Source organism: Abramis brama (genome assembly GCF_963993115.1).
Source record: "Abramis brama genome assembly, chromosome: 12".
Lineage (NCBI taxonomy): Eukaryota > Metazoa > Chordata > Actinopteri > Cypriniformes > Leuciscidae > Abramis > Abramis brama.
In genome coordinates this window covers 7,118,848-7,146,786 of record NC_139974.1, presented here as the reverse complement: position 1 = coordinate 7,146,786, position 27,939 = coordinate 7,118,848, and the positions used below count along the sequence as shown (strand labels likewise).

The 27,939-nt window shown below is 37.2% G+C and overlaps 1 protein-coding gene across 3 annotated transcripts; it reads right to left on the bottom strand.

The window, feature by feature from the left end:
* Positions 1–31: 31 nt before the first annotated feature.
* Positions 32–27,904, bottom strand: nedd9 (neural precursor cell expressed, developmentally down-regulated 9). Of its 3 annotated transcripts, none has more exons than XM_084130972.1 (7): positions 27,765–27,904; positions 13,445–13,837; positions 6,332–6,430; positions 6,108–6,254; positions 3,011–4,102; positions 1,743–1,832; positions 32–989 (listed from the first exon to the last, which is right to left on the bottom strand). In XM_084130972.1, exons 2-7 carry the CDS (start codon positions 13,829–13,831, stop codon positions 456–458), a joined length of 2,349 nt encoding a protein of 782 aa, XP_083987098.1. In that variant the 5' UTR covers positions 13,832–13,837; positions 27,765–27,904; the 3' UTR covers positions 32–455. The 3 variants fall into 3 exon arrangements, with proteins under 3 accessions (XP_083987098.1, XP_083987099.1, XP_083987097.1); XM_084130973.1 differs by lacking the exon at positions 27,765–27,904 and adding an exon at positions 26,268–26,355; XM_084130971.1 differs by lacking the exon at positions 27,765–27,904 and adding an exon at positions 25,213–25,417.
* Between the last annotated feature and the right edge of the window lie 35 nt (positions 27,905–27,939).

The window sequence follows — 27,939 nt, the reverse complement described above, 5'->3', positions numbered from 1 at the left end:
TCACCATACCAAAATAAAACAAGTGAAACCATTTCTATAGCAAAGACAGAGAAACATTTTACTTTGTTCATAGCATCCTCTCAGCAAGAGTGTGTGTCATACAATACAGCACATTTAACAAACTATTTTCGTTTTGTAGGTTCTGGCATTCAGCAATACACAATAATTAGCAGTTAAGGACAATTTGTAAGGTGCCTAAATACACAAAACGATCAGGAATGTTAATGGTCACTCTACAAATGCAAATCTCAATCATTTCTATTCATACAGTTAATATTATTATCATCGTCATTATATAAAAACAAATCTACACAAAATAAAGAGCCAAATATTTACACAGAGGAAGAGAGCAGGACTATTTACAAAAGACAACTTTCAGTGACGCATCTACATAAGAGCGAGTATAAATATATATGCATGTTAAAATGACAGTCTTTGTTCAGATGTTGATGACATCACAATCCCGCCATCTGCGAGAGCTGCACTTTAAATTGTTGAGCCAAGTGTGAGAGGTCCGTCACGCGATCTACCATCTCCTGTACGGCGGCTGTGTTGGGATAGTGGAGGGCCGCTATTTTTGTGGCACTCACGACTGTCTTTAGCATCTCGCACAGGACGTTGCTCAAGTTCATGACACGGTTTGCCACTTCTGCTGCCGAGGCCTGTCTTGACAGAGTGTCACCGATGAACACCAGCTTGTGGGCGCAGAGAATGACGAACTTGCCATGTGCAACGAAGATTCGAGGAGGCTGCCCGGCCTTCACGCAACCGAAAAAAGCATCTACCGCGTTCAGAAGAGTCACGAAGTGCTGCTCGCATTGGTCCGCGTAGAAGCCCAACAGCTGGCGGTCACGCAAGCACACCGGAGCTCCGCCTCCATTGGAGAAATTAGAGGAGGAGTCTGTCGAATGTTGGTGGGAGATCCACTTGGTGATGTCGTTCTCTACAGGTTTGATCACTTCCTGTTCGAGCTGTTTAAACTGCTTCAGCTGTTAAGTGAGACAAAGAATTTCAAAGTTAGAAATATTTAAATCGTAAAAAGATTTTAAGAAAAATAATGCATGTCATTTCGGGTGAACCCTTTTCTCTCTAAAACATAAATGAAATTTAAAAATGAACAATAGTATAGTTGTATAATATTTTGTATAATATAGTAGTTATAGTTCATTTAATTTTAAAACACCAGTTTATAAATATTTAAATTAAATAGTAACGGCATGCAAAATTTATATAATACATATACAAACACACACATATCTCATGTAGGTTGTTCATTTCAAAATCAAAAAAAGGCAAACAAATCTGATTTTTTTGCCTACATTTTGAGATGGACACTTAACAACCAAAGAATGCGTAAACATCTTAAACCCAGTTTATATGGGCTCAAGTTTACATGGAGCAGGAACCATCTGTCCTAGAAGAGAGTTGAGATCTTTGAGATCTGCACCTGTGAGGTTGTTATAGTCAAACTATGATATATGATATATGGCGAACACATGGACACCCGAAGATCTCACATGATGCAACTGTTAACTGACTTGGCCAACAAAAACCCTTTTTCTTGTAATGTATTAATTTAACTTAATTCATGTACTTCTGGTGTTTCTATTCTTATCCATTCTAAGTCTCTGCCATGCTGTACTGTATTTCTTTACCCTGAAGGCACTTAATCATTAGCTACTTCCTTGTGCACTGATGACTGACACACAAGCTGATGACGTCTATGTGCACGCGTCGTGTACCTGTTCTTGGCCGAGTTGGACTTTGCTCTGTTTGGTGATGTTTTCCTTCTCCAAGAGTTCCTTCTGTTGTCGTTCGAATTCATCTTTTCCCTGCAAAAATAACAAAAGGTCAGTCAGCAAGTCTCAACAGAAACTAGTGTCTTAATGCAGCAATGAGCAGCCCTAGGCCACTGTGGTATTAAACTCTTTTAAAATCCTCTTTTAATTCAAATTATTTTTTTGTCTCATGAATTGAATTGGAAAAAGCAACCATCTCTTTTTATCATCTTTAAAACACCATTCTGGCAGCATCTAAACTCTTGCATAGGATGAATATCCTCTTAGTCTTTTGCTTGAGATTTAAGTACTTGCTAATATTTTAATCTCACTTTGATGTGCTCAAATGTGAAGGATCTCATTTCTAATCTCTGCATCCAGGATTAACAGATGGACAGAGGATAGATGGAAGCGAATGGACTGTTTTTCAACAGTTTTTGCAGCATGCAAATCTATAAAGTTTTTGTATTCATTTTATTCACAGCTGATTTTGAAGAATGTCAGCAACCAGACAGTTGATGGACCCCATTGACATCTATAGTATGGAAAAGAAAAGGCAATGGGATCCATCAGCTGTGGTAACCGACATTCTTCAAAATATCTTCTTTTGTGTTCAGCAGAAGAAATAAATTTCTACAGGTTTGGAACAACTTGAGGGTGTGTAAATGATGACAGAATTTTTATTTTTGTGCATAACCCTACAATATAGTTTTTTTCTCGTTGCATTGCCTGTTATATGAAAATCGCAAATAGAAACACATGAACTTTAGTAATGGTGATTATTGACTTGGCAAACATTACTAATACCACAAAGCTCGCACTTGCTTTTTACAAATATTAAATAGAAAAATAAAATTGAATCAATCGCATGCAAGCAAGTTTCGTGCTAGTACTGAAAATGTGAAATTAGTACTGAAAAACTATTCACTGATAGTTTTTTTGATAAACTATCACTTTGATTTATGATTTTTATCTGTTATGGTTATATTTATATGCTACTGTTATAATTATTATAGGCTTATGCTATAATATGCTACTGTTATTGAAAAATAAAACAATTTTACTATCATTTTGTGTGCTAAATATATATTTTTTTAGAGCTAACACACAGAAAATAAGCGCACAGCCCTGTTAATAAAAAAAAAAAAGCTAATAAATAAAATATTTATGTATGTGTATGTATGTGTATGTATGTATGTGTTTCAAGTATTGTGTTGTAGTGTGATTCCCACCTGCAGATGGACATAGTCATAATCTTCCATCCAGCTTTTAACGCACTTCTCGCTGTTCATGTTGGCTTTGTCGTGTGATACAGGGAAAGGTTTGGTCTGGTCCTCTGTCGGGGTGCAGGTAAAGGGGTGAACGATGCCCTCTATTGGTGCTCTTCGGAAGAGGAGCTCTGCGCTGCCCCCTATTGTTGAAGCCAGCTGCTTGGCATCATCCGGCACAGTCCGTGACACCATTACAAAACGTTCCAGTTCGTCACTCTTGCTCTGATGCTTGGTGCCAATTGCCAGGATGTTAAGCGGCCAGTTATTGTTTTCTAAAGTCTGGTGTGTTTGTTGAAGAATCTGATGGGAATCTTCCAGACGCTGCAACTGGCGTCGTAACTTGGAGTGCAGTCCTTGATCGGACAGAGCGGTGGCGTTTGCTGCCGCTCCGCGACCAAATATGAGAAATTCTGTGAGCGAACCCTTGACGCGCTCCAATAAAACACGGACCTCGTTGGTGTGGCGCTCCATGAAGCTGTATGTCCTCCAGTGAGGCGATGACGCAAGAGTTTGCAGAGCGCAAACAGAAGACTCCAGGCATTGCTGGAGGTGACCCAACTTCTGAAACGCAGAGTCTAGATCCAACGCCAGACGACTCTCTGCGGGCGACCCGGCAGAAGAAGAGGAAGTTGACATGCTGCTGCGAGTGCTTCCCGTGCTGGAAAACGACAAGCGGTTTACGCCATCGGTCACCTCACCAAGCAACCGAGTGTCTGTCGGTGGGATGTCGTAAACGGATTTATTCCTGTCCTTCTCAGACGAAGCGTGTCGGTTCTGAGGCAGTCCACGTGGAACATCGTACAAGTCCCGAGATCCACTTGCGGCGTGTTGGCTGGCGGGAACGTCGTAGATGCCGACGCTGTCGTTCTTGACCTTGCGGGACACCGGCTCAGAGCTGGGCGGGAAGTCGTAGTTGGAGCATGAGGAAGCTTTAGAGATAGACGTTGGGGGAACGTCGTATACACCTTCCTGCTTGTGCTTTGAAGGCTGTGGAAAGTCGTAGTTCCCTTCATCTTGTGCAATGTTGTTCCGACAAGGTGGTGTGGAGTAAATCTGTGGGAGTGAGAATTCAGTTAAACATGGAGTTTATATGCTTATAAGAATTAGTGCTGCCAAAAATATAAAATTTTCTGATACACATCGATTCTGAATATTTGAAATGGTTTCAATAATCATTTTCTACAATTGATACACCGTCACTACTGTCAGAAGTAGTAGTTTTGGTTTCTTGCCATTGTCACCTTTGGCTTGCTCAGTTGGGGTTTAAAAGACAATTGAAATTTAGAAAATGAGACCAAAACCTGAATTGAATTTGAGCTGGATTTTCAGTAGAGCTGCCTTTAAAGTTGTTTCATGATTGATATATATATTTTTTTCATTTATTATTTAAAAGGGGACCGTATACATTAATCAACATTCAGATAAATGTACCCAAGTTAGCCCAAAGGCTATTCTTCATTGGCAGTGCATTTGCCTGATGTTATTAGACAGAAATTTGAGAAACTTAATGAACTTTGCAACATTGACTCTGTTATTTACCTGAAATGAATCAACACTGAACTAAATTGAGCTGAATAATGACACTATTGTCTTCCGTAGAGCCGCTTCACAACTGAAATTCGTTTCATAATTGAATTGTGACACATTAACAGTTATTTTTCTCCTTGTAGCTTTCCTCATGCTTGAGGATTTAACTCTTGCAAGTGAAGAAAAATAATTTTATTTTACAGGTCAGTTGTATTACAATTGTAAAAAAAAAGTCTTAGAAATATTATTATTATTATCATCATCATCATCATCATCAATTCTTCTGGTCAATAGTAACTTGGATACTGTTCAAAATGTTATGCTCCAAATGTGTAATTTTTCACTGTGGTATCAAATGCTGTTATCTCATATCAATATTTTTCAATTTAATGTATTGAAATTCCAACACTATGGTGCCAAAACCAATAATAACTGTTTGATTCCTGACAGTCTAATAAGTCCTGCATTTCCACCATCTCACTCTTGAATAGGACATGGAAAATCCTGCCATCCAGCTAAAGGATCAAACCCGGCATTGACCTGACAGCGTAATGGGAGTACATGGGCCGTGCCAACAGCATATTGGTCAATAAATAAACACAGTGGCCTGTAAGTGATTTCTGTCAAGCGTAGAATCTATCTTTCAGAGTGAGCCCGGGTTTCCGCAAACCCTAATTAAATACGACTCTAATAACAGGTTTCCACGTACATCCAGTTTATTTCAAACAAACTCGAGGCGCTACGCTGCATTTCGCCAGGAGCAGCGGTGAAACATAAGAGGGGCTTCAGCACAATTATTTCTGTTCTGACCTCCTTGCAAAGTTAAGAGCACTACTCTGAGTTTGACTCCAACATTGCTGGCAAGCTAGGCTTTCATTTGCTAACCAGGGGAAAGTAATAAAAATCAGAGTATTTATTTCTTTGTAAAATTTCTGGGAAATAATAGCATTCGGTTACAAGACAAAGAACAAGGGCTGCATCCGAGTGATTAAAGTTAACTAAAACCATAAAACATTTTCATACTCGAGATAAAATAAACGTTAGCTAAAATAAAATAAAATAAAATGTACTTTTATTTAAACTAGTAAACTGGTTTCATTTAATAATGTAATAAAAAAATAACTAAAACTAAAATTAGTAAAAATTAAAAAAAAAATATAACTAATACAAATAACAAAAAAACAATTACAGATATTTTAAATAAAATTAAAATGTAAAGTATAAAAATAAATATTAATAAAACCTATAATCGTATTTCAATGATACTAAAGTAACACTGGGCAGCATTTAAGGGAGTATATTTAAATATTCTTGTATCTTTTTGAAACGTTTGATTATTTTGAAGCAAAGACTGTCCACTGTGAAAATTCTAAGTCTAATTCTGTATAAGATGCATGATTTGAGGAATTATTTTTGTAGCACAAACAATGTGGGATAAGTTATACACCAAAAGGTTCAAACAACCCCTAATTTGCATTTGCTAATTATCATGACAACATAATGAATATTAAGAGCTGAAGAATCGGCATACCCCTTGCGATGATGATGATGATGATGGAGGTATGTCATACAGTCCTCCTTTGGGTCGCAGGTCATGTGACGGAGGTGTGTCGTAGACGCCCTGGGCTCTTGGAGTGCTGTGCTGTCCGGTTTGCTTGCTCGGAGGAATATCATACACCTGTGCGGGTGTTTAAAATGTAAATACACATGTGCAGACATCTATATGGGTGCGTGTGTTATTGAAGTAACACTCACCCCCTGGGGACGAATTGGAGGAACATCGTAGAGGTCATGAGATGAATCTGAAGCAGGACTATAGGCGTATGTTTGTCCTACTCGTACTGGGGTCACCACCTGAAACAACAATACAACCATTAGGGGACGTTAAAGTCGGAGCTAAAATGTTTTATTCCTAGGTGAAAAGTTAGCGAAGGGTCCCCTGACATGAGAAATTCAGGCTGAAAACACCAACAATTACACAGACCCAAACTTAAACACTAAAAAAAAAATATTTTCACAACCATTTTTTTTTTATTTTTTTTTTATTCTTAACTCTAAATATGAAAAGTAGTAGTAATAATAAAAAAAAAACTATTAATCCAACATTTACTACTAAAAATTAACAAAAAAAACAAAACATTTACAGTACACACACACACACTACATATATAATACTCACCAATCATTTGATAATTATTAATAATAATAAATCATTTTTAATATTGAATAAAATCATTTTATATATTTTTAGCAATAATATTGTACGGTTTTATTATTATAGTGAATAATTAAACCTCATTTAAGCTTTGTTTTTCAGCCGCAACATACAAAATATCTGTGGTGAAACTATGGTGCATTGTGTACGTGACTAGATTAATGCAACTGCAAAACATAGACGCTAATTGAGCAATCTGTCTTATACAACTTCACCTCCTCGGCTCCAAAGTCCAAACATTAATATCTGTCATCTCGTACGTTTCTAATCTATCTTTTCTCTCTATATTCCTGCAGTTTATTCTCCATCCTTTATGCTCTACATCTGTCTTCTGCGTCAGACAGGCAGAAGCATCCTTGGAATGTACTCGGTCTCCATTCGCTGTTCTCCAAAATCAGCCCCCCTCCTCGTCCCAAACGCTCCGCTAATGCACCGCACACCGCTGTCACCACACAAGAACACTCACGGGTCACTGACAGCTCTCAAAAATGGGAACCATATGTACTGCATCCTGTCTGAGAGACTCCAGATCTGATCCAAAACCTAGTGGGCTGCCTTGCTGTACCACCTACATAGACCGCGGCCTTCTATCCCAACTGAAACCTCATATAAGTGACTGATTTTGAACTCTACATGTCTGAATTTAAATAGGCAAATGCTTAACACATTATTGCAGTGATTGTTGTGTTTCAAGATCTTTACAAGGTCTTGACCAAAAATCGATGCACCTCTTAATGGAAATAACATGAAAACATTTATTTCCATCTAGAGGTGCATCAATTCTTGGTCAAGATCTTGTATTGACAATGCAAGAGTCCAGCTCTCTGTAAAGTCTCCTCCAGCACGTCCCAAAGACTTTCACTGAATTTAAGGTTGTTTAAGAAATGAAAAGCTACACACTCCAAACAGCGACTTTTTGTTTTGGCCGGGTAGTGTTTACACACCCTCTCGTGACACACAGAGTTCCAGAGATGTGAATGTCAATATGGTTTTCATAAGCGAGGCCGTCACACTCTTATTTTTACTCTGTGAGTTTAGGTGCACATCAATGACATTCCTATCCATAAATCAGCACTCTGGAATTCCAGGTTCAGCATAGTTCACCAATTACCCAGATCTCCCGGGTTGTTCCCATCAGTCTTAAATCACCTCTGCTTCCCAGAAATCCTGGGAAAATGAACTGGGAATAAATGGAGAACGGGACACATCAGTGGTCTAATCAATCTATCTATACTCCATATATGCATATAATAAACTATATTTATATTTTGTATTTATAATATTATTTACAAAACAGTTATTAAATATTTAATAAAATATGTTCATACTAATATATATATATATATATATATATATATATATATATATATATATATATATATATATATCTCCTGTGTGTATGTATATATATATATATACAAGAATGTTGATTTTACAAAATATATAGTATAATATTTAATACATTTTAGTGTTATTTTAACATTTTAAAATATTACAATTTCATCTAATTTATCATTTATTATATTATGTTTTATTAATTTTGAGTAAATTGGATAAAATAATACAGAAATCTATCCAATATTACCTAAATCATTTATCCGCCACCTGGAGTGGCTAATCGGAAATGAGTAAATGTGCCATAGTGTGAGGTGCGAACTGTGACCTCTAGGCAAACATTCTCACCCTGGATTCCTTTACACCCCGGCTGGGCGTGCGTGACTAAGACCGGATCAGATTTGAACCTGAGACCGACCTAATTACTGCGAGAGCCTCTTTTTTTTGTCCTTGGAGAATAACAGCGCTGAAAAAGCAGCATGACGTAAGAGTGTTTTCTCACCAGCCTCGTTTATCGGTATGCAGCATTTAGACTAAAGCTGTTTGAGTAAACAATGACTTCACAGATTAGCTCTGAGTCATGTTTGACAAGTAAACAGAGCTGGAAAAATCACTTGGTTGATCATTTGGAAGAAAAGAAAAGCAGTTCTCTAGAATCATCTAGAATGATCTGCTGTCTCTCTCTTCTGTCCCTTTAAATCGGTTCCATTCCAGTGACAGAAAAAGCTCCGTCCTATTAATAAGTCATCAACTCATCAACGAAGGCAATTAAATGTCAAACCCTCAGGGATCTCCTACATGACGACCATAAAACTGAAATGCACAAAGTCTTCCTGCTAATTTAGGAGCATTACCCTAACGCAAGAAGCCATAATTAATTTTACATCACATGGAAGCATTCAAACACACCCCGTGATTTATAGATGCGCATTGAGACGACGCGGTTGGGGGTGATTATTCAAATGAGATGCATCAATTATGCAGTGACCCATTTTAATGGTTTGTCTTTGATTAATAATAAGTCGGCGAAAAAAACAACAACAAAGATTTAGCCTTGAAATGAAGACGAGGAGGTAAACGGGAATGAGTTTTGATGAACTCTTGTGTCTTGTGGGCATGAGGAAATAAGCTACCTCTCCACTGAGCATTTCCTGCTATCTCTGCAGGAGGGCAAGAACAGCCGTGTGTCCAACACTAAAGGAGTCCAGACATCTTTTCTGGGTCAGATCACATCCATACTAAGAACAGGCTAAACAACTTCACACTTAAGGCCCGCTCACATCAAGGACAATAACTATAATGATAACGATAAAGATAATTCTAAAATTCGTTCCAAATATAAAAGAGTAGCGGAGTCCACACTACAACTATAATAATAATAATAATATCATTGCAATCACTTTCAGAACGACTTTTTCCTGCTGATGATGAATAATCAAAATATTGCCAGCCAATCAGAATCAAGCATTTTTTTTCAGAATTTTTTTCAAACGTTTAATTCTTATTAGAGAAAATACATAAGACAATCAAGATATATAATGTTTAGTAGAAACGAGGAAGAAAAAGCTAGTTGCTAATAAACTAGCAAGCGTTGAGTCACATGATTAATGCTCAACTACACTGCAAACTCTTCTACGCATTTCCACAGAAGGGTGCGGTGGCATGTGACCAACAAATCTTTACGATATCTCCTGGAGACTGAGGTGTGCAAACAGAAAAACGCCTGGCTTAGCTATCTCAGACAATTAGGAAGAATGAGAACAAAACCTGGTTAGTGGCGATAACAGACAGCCTCGGCCCATAGAGTGGGCAGAAAATTATGATTTATGATGTGACTCATGAAGAAAAGTTAATCCTAAAAAGTCTGCCTACACTGGAAGCATCGAAGCTGCACGTCATCCTCAGAGTTTTCACTCGTACGGATCTGGAACGGCCTGTATAGAGTCGCAAAAACTGCTTTACCTCAGAAACAGCCACAATTTGTTGTGTCAACCCGACTTGGGTACCAATGGGACGAGAGATCTCATCTCTACCCATAAGGCTCGGCTCTGTGAAGGACGTTGTGTGGTTGTGTAAATCTTGGAGACGGCTCTGGCTGGCATGAATAGTGCAGCTGTGAGCGGCCTTAGATCACTGTACCCTTCAGGTCAGGCGGGGACAGAGCCAGACTTCAGCAACCAAACCTTACAGTGTGTCATTATGTGCCCAAATCCTGCCCCGCGCCAGCAACAAACACATCATCCACAAGCATAACTACTACAGCACAAATAGACACTTTCTGCGTTCAGATGAAACATTCGAGTACTTTATGATTAAGAATTAGTCCTGTAAGAAACACTGTGTTCATGTTGTTTCAGAATGGCCATAATTACAAGATGACAGTCCTAAGCTGGTTTTACTATGTGTTTGGCGAGCCACAGTGGATCCATGTGCAACTTTTTGTCACTGACTAGCTTTATTAATTTGCTGGTAACATTTTTACAATAAGGTTCCATTTGTTAACTGCATTGGTTTATTAATCTTAGTTAAATGTTAATTCTAGGGATGCATTGATATAAAAAAAAATTGGCCGATACCGATAACCGATAATTCTTTATATTTGAAAGCTAATAACCAATATATTGGCAGATAAATCTAAATCCAAATTTTTATATCATTTTTGAGAGCGTGATTACAAAAACAAAAGTCTCACCATTAAAATCCATGTCCCAAGCACACAATTATAATGTTCTCATTATAATTTTATGTAGCCGATATGACAGACTTAAGCTGCACATGTTGCACTTACTGTATTTTCCTTTTTTGAAGTGATTTCAATCATATTTCAAGCAATTAAAAATCATCATGGTGAACAGTGCATATTTGAAGTGTCTCAGCAAAAGAAATAATATTTTTTTTAATCGGCCAAATTTTCTTATCAGGCCAATTACGATTACACAAAAAATGCACATATCGGCCGATACTGATATGGTGGCCGATATATTGTTCATCCCTAACATTATTAAAATCAAAAGTATGTGTTAATTTTATTTAATGGACCTCAGCATGAAATAACAATTGAACTAACGGTTGATTTTTATTAACTAGCATAAACAGATCTTAATAAATACAGATGTACTGCTCATTGTTAGTTAATATTAGTTAATGCACTAACTAATGGGAATTTTTTGTAAAGTGTCACCCATATAGCTGTACATGTGCTCGCTAAATATTTACTGACATTAATAAAAAGGCATTTTTAACAGAAATATGAGTTGACCAAACTATATTTAACCAGACAAACCAATTCTTTAAACATAGTCAATTACAATAGTAAGTTCGAGTTCAACAAAGATGAAGTGTTTTTACTAGTCAGAAACTTGTAATTACGGACATAATGTGAATGAAGAATAAATGGTTGGTGAATATGAACTGATTTGTTCTTTCTTAAACTTCTCTCTTAAACAAAAGTTCAAAAGTTTTTGAACTTTCTATTTGGTTAAATTGTGCACGTCAGGATGTAATTGTTCACACAGATGCACAATAATCAAGATCAAAGTCTAAACTTTAATCTGATTCAAAACCACATCGCCATTTTCAATGATGGATCTAAAAGGGGATCACTTTTATTTTTCAGCACGGGAAGTGAGATCAGGAAGGAAACGGTTGTTATTTTTGTTGCACTTTCCGCTGTGCCACACCTTTGTAATGCACTTTATGTCAGAGGAACGTCAACTGAACATTGTGTTTACAGATGTGAGCACACCCTCTTACCTCACTCTTACTAGAGTGGCCAACTGTTATGCCAACCTCAGGAAAACAACACACAGGGTAAGGTGTGCCATCATTCTGAACGCCAGCAAACAAAATGATAAGACAAACCTCAAAGCAACACAACCCTCTTTCCATACAGCCATACTGCGTGTGTTGATCGTCCATCTCAAGATCATTTGAGGTGGACAGACTGTAACCTTAACCTTCAACACTCCTGATATCTGAGACTAGCAGCTCTCTAAACTCTTAATGTCAAAAGCAGAAGAACCTCTACTTTTAAATGGCGATCACAGACATGACCTCAGAGTGTTATGAGTTTGCCTGAGTGATGTTTTCAGTTCTCTCTAGTGCTGAGGAACATAAGCTATGTCTACAGTGTCTGTATCTGAGTGGCAAAATAAAGCTGAATCAGAATAATTATCAGGCAGGCAAAAATCAAAATCAGCCAGCCTTATGCTGTGTCTTTAAAAGAGAACTTGAGAACTACCAAAGTGGTTTGCAGAAAGACAAGGGTTGCATGAAAATAAGCTGACAGTTTTTAATGACACAAAAATCCCTTTTCGCCCGCTGATGTACACTTTGTTTCGCTGCAGTGTATGCTTTCTCGGTGTGTTCAGTAGCCTGATCTCCTCTATTTATTTTTCCATCCCCGCTGTGGCTTTCCTATTCAGAGAGAACGGGTGCAGTCCAGTGCATGGACAGGACATTATAAAGCTGTTAAATATAAAGCCTGTAACGCTGCGGTGGAGGGCAGGGCAGGGTGTGCACAACTCCTGTACACAACGGCTTTTGGCTGGACACCGAGACACTAAAAAATGCCGCTGGGATAAATGAGTATAATGATTGCTTGTATTTCTTATATAAAATAATAAAATGTTTATTATAATACATTATAATTGTAAGTGTTTATTTAAAAAAAACAAATAATAATATATATATATATATATATATATATATATATATATATATATATATATATATATATATATATATATATATATATTCCAAATTAATTATTTTAATTTATTTGGTATATTATTTACAATTATTTTATAGTATCATTTTCTTTAAATGTTTAATAAATAATACATATTTAATATAATAAATATTTAATTCATATTGCAATTAATAATTATGGATGGTATTTTTAATACACACACACACACACACACACACACACACACACACACACACACACACACACACACACACAAATGCATCTAAATTGTAAAATTGAATATTCTGGATCACCTTTTACCTATCAAACTTCACTAAAACCTGTAAGCGAATGGTATATTCAAGGTATTTTCATATTTTAATATCCTTTTGTAATCACTTTAGTTGTCTCCTAATTTCATTTTAATATATTATGGTATTTCCATTACTTTACCATAGTACAACCACAGTGCATCTTTGTAAGAGTTAAAAAATGCAAGAGCCAAAGCATGCAACACAATCAAACACTAAGTGTTGCTCAGCGGATGAACGTTGATCTTGTCAACATCTGCCGCACATTCACCACAAGTGTTATCTTAAAGCGAGGAATCAAGACTAGTTGAGTTTACCTTGCAGGGAGTTCCATCCGCAGCCAGAGCGCTTCTCTGTGGAACCTGGTACACGTCTTTAGATGGAGGGACCTGGTAGATGCCCTGTCCCTGTGGGCTCTGGTGGGACGGCGGCACCTGGTACACACCCTGAGGTGTGAGTGGCCTCTGCTGGAGGGCATGACCCTGTGGTGGGGAGGGGGATGCGGACGTCTGGCCTTCGAACATTGGTCCGATAAGCAGTTTGAGGCGGTTGCCGGGGGCGATGCCCTGCCGGCCGTGGAGCGAACACAGCCACCATCCCTCCAGACCACCTGTGTTCTGCTCGATGACGGTCAGGATATCGCCCTTCCGGAATGCCAGCTCTTCCGGGGATTCGGGAACGTTGTCATAAAGCGCTTTAGCCATCAAGTTCTGTAAAGAATGAAGGCACTAATTCATTATACTGTTTGAACTCAATAAGACACTTGCATTCCAGAAAAAAGCTCGCCCTAACCACACTAACCAGCTCCGACTAAGTATCATATGATTTGTTCAGTATTATCACAAGCATTGAGGCATGACCTATGCGTATTATGATTACATACAGTGATTTTTGGACATATTTAGCGGGTTCTTGTGGGCTGCAATACAAAGTGGTTCCCTGTAATATTACAATTAGATGTCTAAAAAACATCCGTGTAATACTATCCGTGTAGTTTGGCGGCCTGCTGGTAGTTCCCTTTAAAAGAAGCCGTTTCATCCACAGCGCCTCAATAATAACTCAAACTCAATCTGAACGTCTGGCCGAGTCGACCCACATCGGACTAGGAAAATAATCATAAAATCCGCTCAACGACTACATAGCCAAAACATATTTCTCTGAGGGGCCATGCTGGAAAACCATTTTTCTGTCAATCATTTCCAAACCACAGGGAGATTAAAAAAAAAAAAAAAAGCACTAGCAGAATTCAGTTCAAATTGTGCCAGTCCACAGGATATTTCATATCATTTCATATTTCATATCACATTCGTTCATGTAAGAATATACAAATATGGAAAGACTGTTTAAAATTAACAAATATTTTAAATTAGAGAATAAAATTAGAGAATTAAAAGAATATACATATGTTTATATAAAATGTTTTAGTTTTAAATATATATTACACATCAATAAAATAAAAATAAATAAAAATAAAATAAAAACCCTGATTACCTATTACCAGTCAAGCAAAACTAAAACCTGCAAGTGAATAGCTAAGGCTCAGTTCAGATTTACAAAAAATAACCATGAAATTTGCATGGTTTTGCATTATAGTAATAGCTTAATATCCTTTTGAAGTACCATATATGAATATGGTAATCTTACAGTATCATGGGAAATTCAGGAGAGAGATTGAGTAGATTTGAACTTGATTCTTAAGCTTCGATTTCAGTTAATTCAAATTCAATTCAAATTCAGTTCACAATTACATTCAAATCCACATTTAAATTGAATTAAAACCATGTACATTCAAATTGTAACAAGATGCCTTTATTTAGAAATGTGAAAACACAGATCCAACAGCTGTTTTCTCATTTCTACGGTATTTAGGATGTAATTAAGTGGTTGTCCGATATGGCTTTATCTCGGCCAACATATCAGTCTATCACTATCGCTCCCATGGGCCAAACACAAACAGTCCTACACACAAGATCTTCACTTTGAACAGTGTGTATCAGCTTCTCCTTGGGTTCTGTCTTAAAAGACTTTGTGTGCCTTCATCTGCTTTCCCACAATGCTAAGTAAACGGGTTCCCACGTGAACCTTCCTGTTTGGGCAGCATCATTATCTGCGATTGGGCGTCTGGTCGCATGGCTATTGTCTCACATTCATGGCCTCGGTCACCCGCATTAGGGCATGACAACAACCCCCGCCGAGAGAACCACGTCGCGCTAATACAGTGAGCTTAAGAACATGACCTCTAGGGTCACCATTGTCTTATAGGAGCGTTTTGTGTCCCACTCTTAGCATTCAGCCTGTTTAGGGCTTATATCTGCTAAAAGAACGCAAAACTCATTGAATAGGACACTAGGGAGCGAATCAAACAAAGCTTGAGAAAATCTGAAGTTGAATTGCTTAAAGTAATGGCATGTCTTCTTTACTAAAGAAGACAAGACGAAGACACCGTAAATGACTAGTATCTCTTATTTATATATAAATATGACATGTCTTTTCTAAAGAAGACACTTATCAAAGCCTTATCAAATGCTTATCATGAGCAACAGAATGAGCAATAGCCTAAGCAAAACTCAAAATATATGTGAAAGTGTGAAGATAAAGCTAAATAGTTATTTAAGCTACTCTTGCCATTCTCACCTCTGACGTCTGCAGCAGAACTGACCTGGAAATCTTCCATTCAAAGCATTCACTGATATCACTGCAACACATGCTTCCTCTTGTGCAAAGTTTCCGTTCAAAAAGAAGAAATTCACAGATACTACAAGTACAGTGCAACACTTTTTGAAGAAGTACATTTAACAAACAGTTGACGTGCATCTTACAACTTGGGTTTCTTGCACTTTAACAAACACTGATCTGTAAGAGCACCCTGAACAAGCTGTCAAACAGCTTCAACAGTTTAGACTTTAGGGATGACCGTGACTGAAAATATGCATTATCTAATAAAAAAAACAAAAAACATTTATGATCATGATAACTGTATCTGTAATATGTAATCTCACTGCATGGCAACAGGCTTAAACAAACAGAGATAAACTGTTGCAGTACGTGTAGTCTTGACTATAATCCCTTTGGGAACAGTTCTGAAGCGGTCAACAGGGAAACGATTTCCTAGTGATGTGAAGTTGAGCTGTAAAGCTAGACGATGTAGGGTAACACTGGTATGTTTCGACTGTAGGAACACCAGCAACAGGACACATAGAAAGAACCAGATGTGTCCAGGTTTGCCCAGCAAATGGTTCTCGCTGTAGTTGTCTAGACGGTACCAAGTGGTTGAGTTGCAAAACTTCAAATTTACAATGTTGACTAGTACTACTGTTCAGGAAAAGGTTAATGTAGTTAACTAAAACTAAAACCATGAAGCATTTCTTTTAAATGTTTACTGAATGTTAACTGAAATAAAATAAAATGTTAATTTTTTTTAGTTTAATTTAGTTTAATTTGAACTAAAACTGGACTTTTATGGAGATATAAGTATATATCCATATATATATATTTATATATATTATAGTATAGTATAGTAAAATAAAACTGATTCATTATGAAGAAATTTATAAATTCAGACTTGTGATTCAATTTATGAAATTACCTTCAAATCTACTAATGATACATACCCAATGGCCAATATAATGCTGATAATAATATTTAATTTTATATAATGATGAGCAAATTGATACATCTTTGATACAAATTTAAGAATATATATTTTACATTTACATCTCGAAAAACTGATGTGTTGTGAACGCTTTGGTTTTAAATCGGATAGGGTGCATGTTGAATTTATTTAGACTTTTAGCTGTCCGTATCCACACCTGGAGCAATGACTTTTGGGAAATTCATGACTCATTCAGTCCTAAATAAAGATGTTTTTTTGTGGCGAGACAGTTTGTGCAACCCTATAAGTTGAGGGATACGTGCTAACCAACACAGAACTTGAAACTGTTATGCAACCAAAATTACTATCGTACGGGATACCCTCCTTTCTTCTTAAGTACACACTCATTGGGTGGTTTTTGGCTTTGCCTCGGTAAAATCATCAAGGCTTATTATGTAAGTAAATGAGCACTCAAAAGCACACTAGTGAGAAATTCCCCCAACACCGCTGCCAAAAAACTGCTGAAATCTATACCCTCAGGGTGCAAGAAAACCACTGTGCAAACAAAGTGAAAACTCTGCCCGTAAGCAAACCCCCTGCCTCGCAAAAAGTGGTGTGTTCCTCCAGTGAAATGGAGTGAGAATTAAGGCCAGCTCACTGTAATGTTCCCCTGGAGGGAGGGCGGTGTGGGTAGGACTGGTGAACCAGCACCTTTTACCCTCATTTCACTCAGGTAAATATAGAAGATAATTACCATAATGACTCTAATACAGACCTGATGACTCAACTTGGCCGTTGTGCCGAGTGAAAGAGAGTTTGGCTCTGTCGAACGAACAGGACGTACAAGGGACTGGCTAAAAAACTGTGTTTACTTTAAGTAATTCTTGAGCTAGTCCATCTGTCTTCACATCTTAATGTAATGCATTATGGTTTGGCGGAAGACAGTTGTGAGTTTACTTGCAATTAAACCGCCTTTAGCAAGCAGCCAACAACAATAATAGTAGCAAAACGTGATCAATAATTTCACGCCCCAAGCCAAACACAATAGAGTGCTCGATCAATCCTCTCAGACATACTATACTGTAAGTTACACATGAACATAGAGATTACCATGATTCAAAGAGAGTGTGGATCTTTCCAGAGAAGTTTACGTAACACATTGTGAATTAAAAAGTCTCTAGAGATTTTTCATTTGTCATACTGTATTTACCTCATATCATTGCAGTGAAAACAGTGAGTTCAGTTTGCAAAAACACATTTCATCCCAAAAAAGGAAAATAAATATTATATTGTGCTTAATGAACATTTAAGTTTACACTATTTGCAACTACATGTCTACTAACTCTCATTAGATTAGTAGACTGTTGTGTTAGGGTTAAATCTGTTTTTAAATCTGGTGGTTTGTACACTAACATTCTGGAAACTCCCACCAGAGTGGCTGATTTTCTGCCATCTTTTGACTACGTTACAGTGGTCGTGTCATGTCCCACTTTGCATTCTGACCAATTGATAAAAGGCTAAAGGGGACACAAAGTAAAGAGTTGTCTCATTTCAGTGATGGCGTGATGTCAGTATTAGCTATCCCTCCCGTTTCCTCAGCACTGTGAATCAGAAATCGCCCACACTAAAGCCGTCAACACGGCTTAAGTCACCAGCAAAAAACCCCCGCCCACCAACCACCTAACAAACACTCCAAACAGAGACCAACCAACATTGCAACCTCAAAGACTCGAATCATCCAGAGCAGGCTTTTCTTTTAACACTATAAACCACACCAGTGTTTCTGAGCATTTGCAGAAACATACAGCAAGTGTCAGTCTGCGCATGCGGTAGGTAAACAGTAAAAAAAAACTGCGAACCTTTCAGTATCGTTACCGAAAACAAGGCCCAGATTGTTATAGGTGGGACGTAATGACGTTTGTGCATCTAATTAGTCCAATAAAAGGCACATTTTACATCTCAACTGCTTGTTTTTTTTACCATCTTGTTTGAGTTTTTTAGTTCATGCCCTGTTGTATCTAGAACGTTCTGTTACCAGCCTGAAGCTTGTCTTTAGCTTGGCATCTCTACTGCTTGTTTCATAACTATACGCATCAAGCAGATGGAGAAATATAAGTTGACTAGTCCTTGCCCCTATCACATGTCTTGTTGAAATCAGGGTTATTATAGTTAACTAAAACTAAAACCATAAAAAAACATGTTTTTACTTGAAATGCATGTTAACTGAAATAAGTCTACGTTTTCAAATACATTATTTTGACTTAATGTACAAAAAAAACAAACTATAAAGACATTAAAAATGAAACAATTACTAAAACTAAATACATTTTAAATTAAAATGAAAATAACTAAACCTAAAACCTATAATTGTATCTCAATGTTGCTAAAATGACACTGGTTGAAATGATAGCTGCTGGCACTAAAGATTGCATAATGCTGCATTCATAAACAGTGTTTGGTAACGTTCAAAAACAGTGTATATTTGACACCATCGGGCCTGCAAATACTGAAGGAGGCAGTGTGAATGGACAGAGAGGTAACCGGGTTCATACATCCTGTGGGAGATAGTTAAAGACATAATCCCCCCAGAACCAGCTAGCGCTTGGATGTGTGATGGATTTATGATGTCACAGCAGGGGCGGCCCTTCAAGAGCGGGAAATACACCCCCCGAATGTCATCTCAATTTCACACTTCTCGAGAAAGTCTGCAGTGGTCCAGCACAGATAAGCAGTTCATGAGCTTGCTGTAAATTACTTTCAAAGGATTTTGGGTCAATAGGGCAAGCGTGTTTCGCTCTGACATGTCTAAATGAAGGAGAAAAACATATGTCATCAGAAACCACTGTGTGCCACAAGAAAAACAGCACCTGTTATTTATTCAGTGAGCCTGCAAAGCAGAAAATTGTAAACATGTTTTAAAAGAGAAAAAGTATTTTTAAGATGCATCAATATATAACAATATAGAAAAATTGCTAAAAATATATCACAAATAAAAATATTATATATATTAGCTATTTTTTTTATGTTGTAAATGCAAAGTTTCTTACCAAAATATTTATAATATCCTGTATACTTATCCCAGGAATTGTTTTAGATGCATCTTAAAACTACATAAAAAGGTCAAAAATATTTTAGAAAAAAATATATTAATAATATATTATTCATCAATTATTTTTTAAACATAATTTTTTTTAATTACATGAAAATATTTCTAATATATGTCGGCCAGTAAACGACTAGGCCTATGACTAAAGGAACTAAAAATAAAAATAAAACGACTAAATTAAATAAATCAAAAAAATTAACAATGAATGACAAATGCCTACAAAAGTTTCCATTTATGTCAATAGCAGAAGTTGAGAATGAGGTCAATCTTTAAATAGCGATGAACTCAAGTATAGAGTTATAAACAATCCAAAATTATCAAGTTGGCATTATTTGCTTCCCTCATTTGCAGCTGTCAAAGTTCCTCTTATCCGACAGTTCGCCATCCCACCCTCGACTGTAGATAATCGCTCTAAATCGCCACAAAAGGTAAACCATCCTCACAAACCATCCTTCATACTTCAAATGGATCGATCTAAAATGGCTTGGGGGCAAAAAAACTCTGCTTTCTTTTCGTTTTTCTCCTGGTGAGGGCAATGTACCACAATGTGTAACCTTTCCTGGAAATGCATTGTGGGAATATTCAATATATTTATGACTTGAAAACAATGGTGAAGAAGACCAAAAAAGACATGTTTTAGAGGTCAAACACAAATCCCTGTGCAATTTCAGAAGATATGAATGCATGAATAAAAACACAAATCAAACATAACACTTTAAGAATAAACTATACTGAAACGCACATATCGGTCGACCTCTAATCTAAGTACGGAGGGGGATGTGTCCCCCGAAACATCTATAAAGGTTACGGCTCTGAAAGGTTCACAGTTCCTTATTTGATGCATCTTTGCAACCCCCCAATGTTCGTATATGCAGGAGGGCTCTCGGCGCCTTCAGAATCGTCTCTTTTCTTTGTCCGTGTCTTTCAAACAGGACAGAGCTGTGCTGTGGAGCGCTGGTTGAGACCTGCTCTCTGAATAGCCCTTGTTCTTACCCTGGGGAATGTGGAATGCCTGCTGAGAAGTGTTCTTTATGCACAATACCACCCCGATGTGGCCTACACACACACACACACAAACCAAACACATGCATATATAGACACACACACATACACAGTCTTCATACTCCAACGTCCTCCAGTAGACGGAAACTCAGGAACGAGATTGATTTTAAATTGTAATGTTCTTTCAGTGAGTTCCTTTTACATTTAATAACTTCCCACCCAGCCAAAGATAAACTTTATTGCTCAGAAATGCTCTTCATAGTGTTCTCAGCTACAAAAACAATCTCAACACTGTTTCTAAAGAAAAACGTGGATAGCATAGCTTAGATAATTTGGTCAAATCTGATGAGAAATGTTTGCGTTCATATTGAGATCTCTCACTTTTGATTGACTTTCTTCTCAGACAGCAACATAGTGTTGACCCAGATCCGGCCCACATCTGGAACACCTGGATTCCACACGTACCAGATGTGGGCCGGATTTGTGCCGACACTATGTTGCTGTCTGGGTTGGCAAATGTTTTCAGAAACGCCAGATGTGATACATGATATTGCCAGGGTCAATTTCATTAGAAAATTTTGAGCAGAATTTCCAGTTGGTCTTTAATATCAGACAAATGATTTTCCTTATGGAATCCTTGATGATAACTACAATTTAACACAAAACACACCACAAAATCACCATGTTTACCCTCTCTCTGCCCTGTATTTCCCATTGCTTTTCATTTCAGTCGGGCAACCCCCTATTATTTCCCCTCAGACTGATTGAGAACAATGTAAATTTCCAAACAAAACCCTCGGCTTGGATTACAGCCTGGAGAGAGAAACGAAAAAAATCCCAGAACATTTACTTCACCTAATCAGTTCTTTGTGCCTGTCAGGCTATTTGTGCCACAGTTACATAAGAGCGAAAATAAAGCAGGAAAGCAGGGTACAGACGTTTGAGTGGGAGGGGTCGGCTCTCGTTTCGATGTGCTCCCGAAGGAAAATCTACGGCGTAACAGTCTCAAACTGCTCCCAGATCCCTGTGTCTGTTATAAACCGGCTACAAGAGCTCTGAAATCTAATAAGAGGCCATACAGTCTGCTTGTTTGGGGATTATTTACGCCTTGTGTATCTTTTCACACCTGCGCACCTGTTGGAAAACATAACTGACGTCAACAGGCCTGGGTTCTGACTGACCTTTGTGATGCGTGACGTCAAGATGTGGACCATGTGACCCTTAAGACTGAAAGATGAAGTCTGTTTAGTGCCTTCGCTGCTCCAAAGGTGGAAAACTTAATATTTAACTAAAACCGTACTTCACCTCATAACTGCGTGAGGGACTTTCTTGATACCCTAAAGGAACCACTTGAGAGTGTTCGCTGTTCGGTTAAAGTAAACTCTAAACTTCCCATCTAAACTGAGGAAGTATTGTTATTCTGTCAGCTGTCGGTCCACTCTGTTGGGTTTGACGATTAGTTATCAGACCGTGAGCTGAGAACAGCCTGTGTGTCACTCAGAGTGATGTACATCAGTTGTTCTGCGTCAGAAACAACAAGAGCATGACCAGTTCGCCCCTGTGGCCCTGACCCTCAAATACCCCCGGAGAATAACCCTGTGAGATAGTTCCTCTGCAAAGTAAGCCAGTCTCTGAGGTAAAGATGCTTTAAAAGTTTCAGAAATGCCAGCCAAACAAAGGATCTCTCTGTGTCAACAGAGGATTAAAGGAAATCGGATCTGTTTTGATGCAACTTCCTCTGAAGTTACGGGATGAACCTCGCAAAAGGAAGAGTTCAGGTCATCTCAAAATCAAAAGGAATAAATGAATTAAGACTTTAAGATTAATGCTTTTCTATTTTATTATGACATTATGTTTGCATGGGGGAAATATATATTAAAAATACTAATATATATACAAATACAAACATGTATTGTAAAATATTATAATAAATTAATAATTATAATAAAACATTATAACATTTTATTAATGTCAGTAAGATTTTTGAATGAATATAAATAATTATTAGACATTTGAATGTTAAAAGTTTTCTATTTCAAACTGTTCTTTTGAACTTCAATTAAAAAAATCTGTAAAATAATGTATCAAATTCAAAAAAAAAAAATGATAAAGCAAACTGTTTTCAACATTGATTAATAATAATAAATGTTTCTTGAGCATCAAATCATCATATTAGAATGATTTCTGAAGGATCATGTGACACTGAAGACTGGAGTAATGATGCTGAAAATTCAGCTTTGATCACAGGAATAAATTACATTTTTAATATATTCAAATAGAAAACTGTTATTTTAAATTGTAATAATATTTCTCAATATTACTGTTTTTACTGTATTTTTGATCAATTAAGTGCTGCCTTGGTGAGCAGAAGAAACTTCTTTAAAAAACTGAAAAAAATCATAAACCAACACCAAACTATTAAATGGTACCATCCATATATATACAGTATATCTGACAAATGAAATCTATATAGCTGAGCTGATGCCTAATTATGTCATTAAACATATCTATGAGCTTAAAGTACATTTGAGAGAGACTGCAAGCGATGCTCATTGTTATACTGTAGAGGAATTCAAACAGTCTGATATGCGCTAACAGTCCGTGACTTGCCAAGTACTCCACATTCCCCAGATAGTGTGAAGCAGACAAAAGCATTCCATTCAGGAAGAGCTGCTCAATCCTCCTACCAAAGTAGGAAGCAAATCTTCCCAAAGGACTGAAAGCCTCAAAGACTATGCAAATGGGGAGGGAATTGCACACAAGAGCCAAGTTTCTCTTGAATGAAAAGCTGCCCCCACGCTGTGTGCACTTGGATTGAAAGTCCAGATTTGGCCAAAGTTTAGCCATATTTCTGAGTGCCCCAAAAATCAGCTGGGAAACCTTTTGAAAGGATGACAGCTTTTACACAAAAGGTGAATTTGTTTAAAAATCTTGTCCAGTCTTTTGAAAGTGAATGAGGTCGTCTGGGGCTGTCGAGCTCTAAAATTACGAAATAAGCACCATAAAAGTATCATAAAAGTGGTTGATAAGAATCCTGCAATATATTCCAAGTGTTCTGAAGCCATACAATACATGTTCGTCACGCAAAGCCAAGTCGTTATTTACAAAAGATCTTGACATACACCCTAGCTCTCATGGCATGTTCAGGAGAGAAGAGACTATTTGTGAATGAAATATTCTTTGGAGTCAAATATTTTTTAATTATTTAGTTGATCTAATTCACAAAATAGCTCTGGATAAGCTGTTCATACACTGTACTGATCCAGTTCTTGAGTTCAACTCACTAACTCAAGATGGACGATATAAAAAAAATGTTTTAACTTAATTTCTAGATGAACAATTCCTTTGCTAGATAATAATAATCAAAATACTGTAAACTGTGAATAAACTAATAATGATATTTAGATAAAGAGTTCATTGATGAGTCTATTCATCATTTTTAAATGAAGTCTATAAAACAAACCCTCAGAATAAACAGTCCTGGCAGTGTAATGGACAATCTAAGCACAAATCAAACATGGACATGCACATAAAATCCTGGAGTGGTTTTATTTTCAGTCTCCACCAGGAACACTTATAACAGCAACCCTGTTACTCTGAACAAAATGCATGCTGTTTGCTTTAAGACATCACATTACACAATCACAGTGAGGCTCAAATTGGAAAAGGGGCTGGAGACCAGGCTAATGAATGGCCCCATATATCCTCAAGTGGCTCAGAGTAACTCGAGTTGAAAATGCAGAGTGTAAATCACATCATTTATTACAAGCCTCGCTACAATAGAGCTCAAAGAGTGCTTTTGTGTCATGGTTGTAATAAATGATGTGATTTGCACTTTGCTTTTGGATCATACCAGCCATCCAATAAATGCATGGTTGGTTACACACACAAATTACTGCTGTTCAGAGCTGGAGCCAGCGGGTTGTCAAGTTAAGGAGTATTTAACTAGTGAAATATCATTGGTTCTAAAAAGGAAGGATGCTTTAAGACCATCCTCCACTGAATATACTCAGATTGTCCTCTGAATGATGAACATTCACATAATAATAATAATACATGCCCAAAAACTGTACAATGTGCAATTCATGCCTTTGTATATTGTGTAATCTATCTATCTATCTATCTATCTATCTATCTATCTATCTATCTATCTATCTATCTATCTATCTATCTATCTAGCTATCTATCTATCTATCTATCTATCTATCTATCTATCTATCTATCTACAGTTCAAGAACAGTTGCTCTTTCATTTTAAAAAGTCACAGGAATCCCTTTACGTGTGATGTAGATAGACTACATGTAAATGCTACATATTTTACCATAGTAAGCAGATGTTCTGATATAGTTTACGGAAATAGCGCGCATGAATGGAGAGTCACTTACTTTGTACTTCATCTTGCGCGTCCTCCGCTCTACAGTAACTCCAGTAAGAAACAAAATCCGAGTTCAGGTCAGAAGAAACTCTTCTTTTATCGTTTAAATTAGTCTAGAAGCGCATTTTGCTCGTTTTTACTGTGTATCTCAGGATTACACTGATAACGGTAAGTGTGCTGTGGGATCGAGGGTCTGTAGTTACTCTGAGCGCTCGCGGGAGGAGTGCGCGCATACTACTCAGAGAACCTGCGCGAGTCATTTGCATAACGTACGCTCATTGGTCAGCGATTGAGGGGACGCTCCCCTCGTGTAATCGTGATGTCACTGCAGTCAGCGGACTAGACTCTGCGGAATTCGGATAGTGAAAACTTCTATACGCCATAAAAGGAGGAGACATTTCCCAGGAAACAACATAACGCACTTCCCTGATTGTAGTATGTATGACTCACTGTACTAGATATTAAGGACAAAATAGGTATACTGAATGATGACAGGAAACTTTGACCGACAACTGTTATACAACACTTCTGCTACTAATTTTGAGCCACATGACATGACAAGTGATTTTTCTGCAGATCCCAGTCTTGAATCAAGGTTCACATTAGACCAATTAATTCCCATGCCTTTTCAGGTCGTTTGTGATTGCTGGATTAGGATTGTTAAAAAGAGATTGCTCTTAATGCAATCTCTTTTTAACAATCCTAATATGAAATATGATATGATATTAAATATGGAATAGACATATTTCATAGACATATGAAATATGAAATAGACAATTAAATATTGATGAAATACAAATGAGCATACTTAGAAAAGGTATTGGCAATTTATAATAGAAAATTATAAAGATTTTAGATGCTTAAAAAAAAAAGATTATATTAATTGTATTTTTTCAGCCATGGAAATCTTATATATAACTTTTATTAAAACAAACTTTAATTTCCTGGTATTTCCAGGTTTTCCGTAATTGTAAGAACCCTGCTGATTGATTTGATTTGGATTGTACATGGCAGTCGTGATAAATAGCTTGAACTGAACTATACAAGTTTGTTGCTTGAGCTTACCTTATTGTGGGATTTTGATCAAGATTTTTTTTAGTCCTTGATGTCAAACAGTTTAAACTGGATTATTTGTCGAACTTTTAAAGTCCCCCTGAAATCAAAATGGAAGTTTTTTTGGCTTTTAATATGAATATGTTAGCCTTACTGTTATAAGCTAGTGTGCTCCAAAACAATGACAAAATTCACATTTAGAAGACATAAGCATTCAAAACTTACAGTCTCTTACTTCTGCCAATATGGATCAATGATTTTGGATCCAAAAATCATCAGATTTTCTGTCCAATCAAATGCTCTCTATCTGAAGAGCCCTGTCCCTACATTATAAATAGACGCTGAAGCTGCGGCTGAAATTGGTCATTTGTTCACACATTTACTATTTTCTACATGGTGAATGGCACATAGTGAACTAGGGGATACAGAACGATTCAAATATGCTTTCCATTGGGGTGAATGAAGTCTGGTTTCATGTTAGTGTCATGTGACCCACCGTAGCTCCGTTCCAGAGATACGATTGCGCAGAGTGGATCATATGATCGAGCCACCGCAGACCAGAAAACGAATCGGACCCATTTGAATTTTTATTTTAAAGCGATATGGAGGACATTTGGAGGAGAAACGGTTAGAGATTAGGAGGAAGCTGCGGCTTTACCGAGCTCAACGGCTCTGGCTGAGCTGTGACATAAACAAAACTCTATTGGCTATTTAAAAAAGGGGAGGAGCTGTTCGATATGTCCCGCCCTGTTTTCCTGCTTCAGTGGAAATTACGTCAACGTACTTCAATGTGCCTTTAAGTCATCCTTTTTCTGCATCAATGTAGGCAGTCATTACAAGAGCGGTGACTGTACCGCCATGACCACAGGCACTAGAATAATGAGACTAGTCTTACATAAGCTTCAAGGCAATGGTTAAAATGTGGTTGGGATTGATGAAAGAAGGCTTTGGTTTATTTTTTCCTCAATCCTTCTTGAATTCTAAATACTAACATGGCAAGCTGTGTTCCAGATTACCTTTCTGTTTCGACTGGATTGTCCAAATTCTCACACAAGAACATTTTGTTTTCTTGTTACTGCTTTTTATTTTGTCATGACATTTGCCACACGAATTAAGAGTTGAATACAAACTTGTTTATCATTTATTGTGGTTTCCTGTCATGAAATGTGCATCGATGTTGGTTCATGAATCAGGAACAGTTTCGCTTGTTTGCTTGCTCATAAGTCAGATGATATGTCACTAGTATACATTATAAGATATAACGTATATAACTAAGATATACATATTTTTCTTTCATTAAAATCTTAAACTACAGAGAAAGATTGCAAAAATAGGCCTATAGGTTAAAAGGGGATTTACTGAAAGGCTTCATGTAGCACCATTTCAGAATTTAAAATGTCCCTTTTCCCTTATGAAATATGCTGTTACAAGCTGTAAAGAAGATGCTCTGAAACTAAGTATATAAAATAATCCAAAAATGAAAACGATAATGTTTAGTAATGCACTCACCAGTAGTTGAGCATCAGTCAGTGTGTTTCAGAGAGCTGTCTTGACAGTGAAATGAAGGATGATGTTAAAGAGGTGAGAGGAAACGCCCTGGATGGCCTGATCTAGCAGTAGGCCGGGGTGTGACTGCCTGTTTATGTCAGTTTAAGGCTTGCTGCATATGCATGAACATGCTTAA

What these genes read in the sequence shown, in the direction of transcription:
- nedd9 (XM_084130971.1), bottom strand. An exon ending in CGGATGGAACTCCCTGCAAG is followed by an intron (nt 6,431 to 13,444) that starts GTAAACTCAACT and finishes TTGTTGTTTCAG; the next exon opens with GTGGTGACCCCAGTACGAGT. An exon ending in ATGACTATGTCCATCTGCAG is followed by an intron (nt 1,833 to 3,010) that starts GTGGGAATCACA and finishes TTATTTTTGCAG; the next exon opens with GGAAAAGATGAATTCGAACG.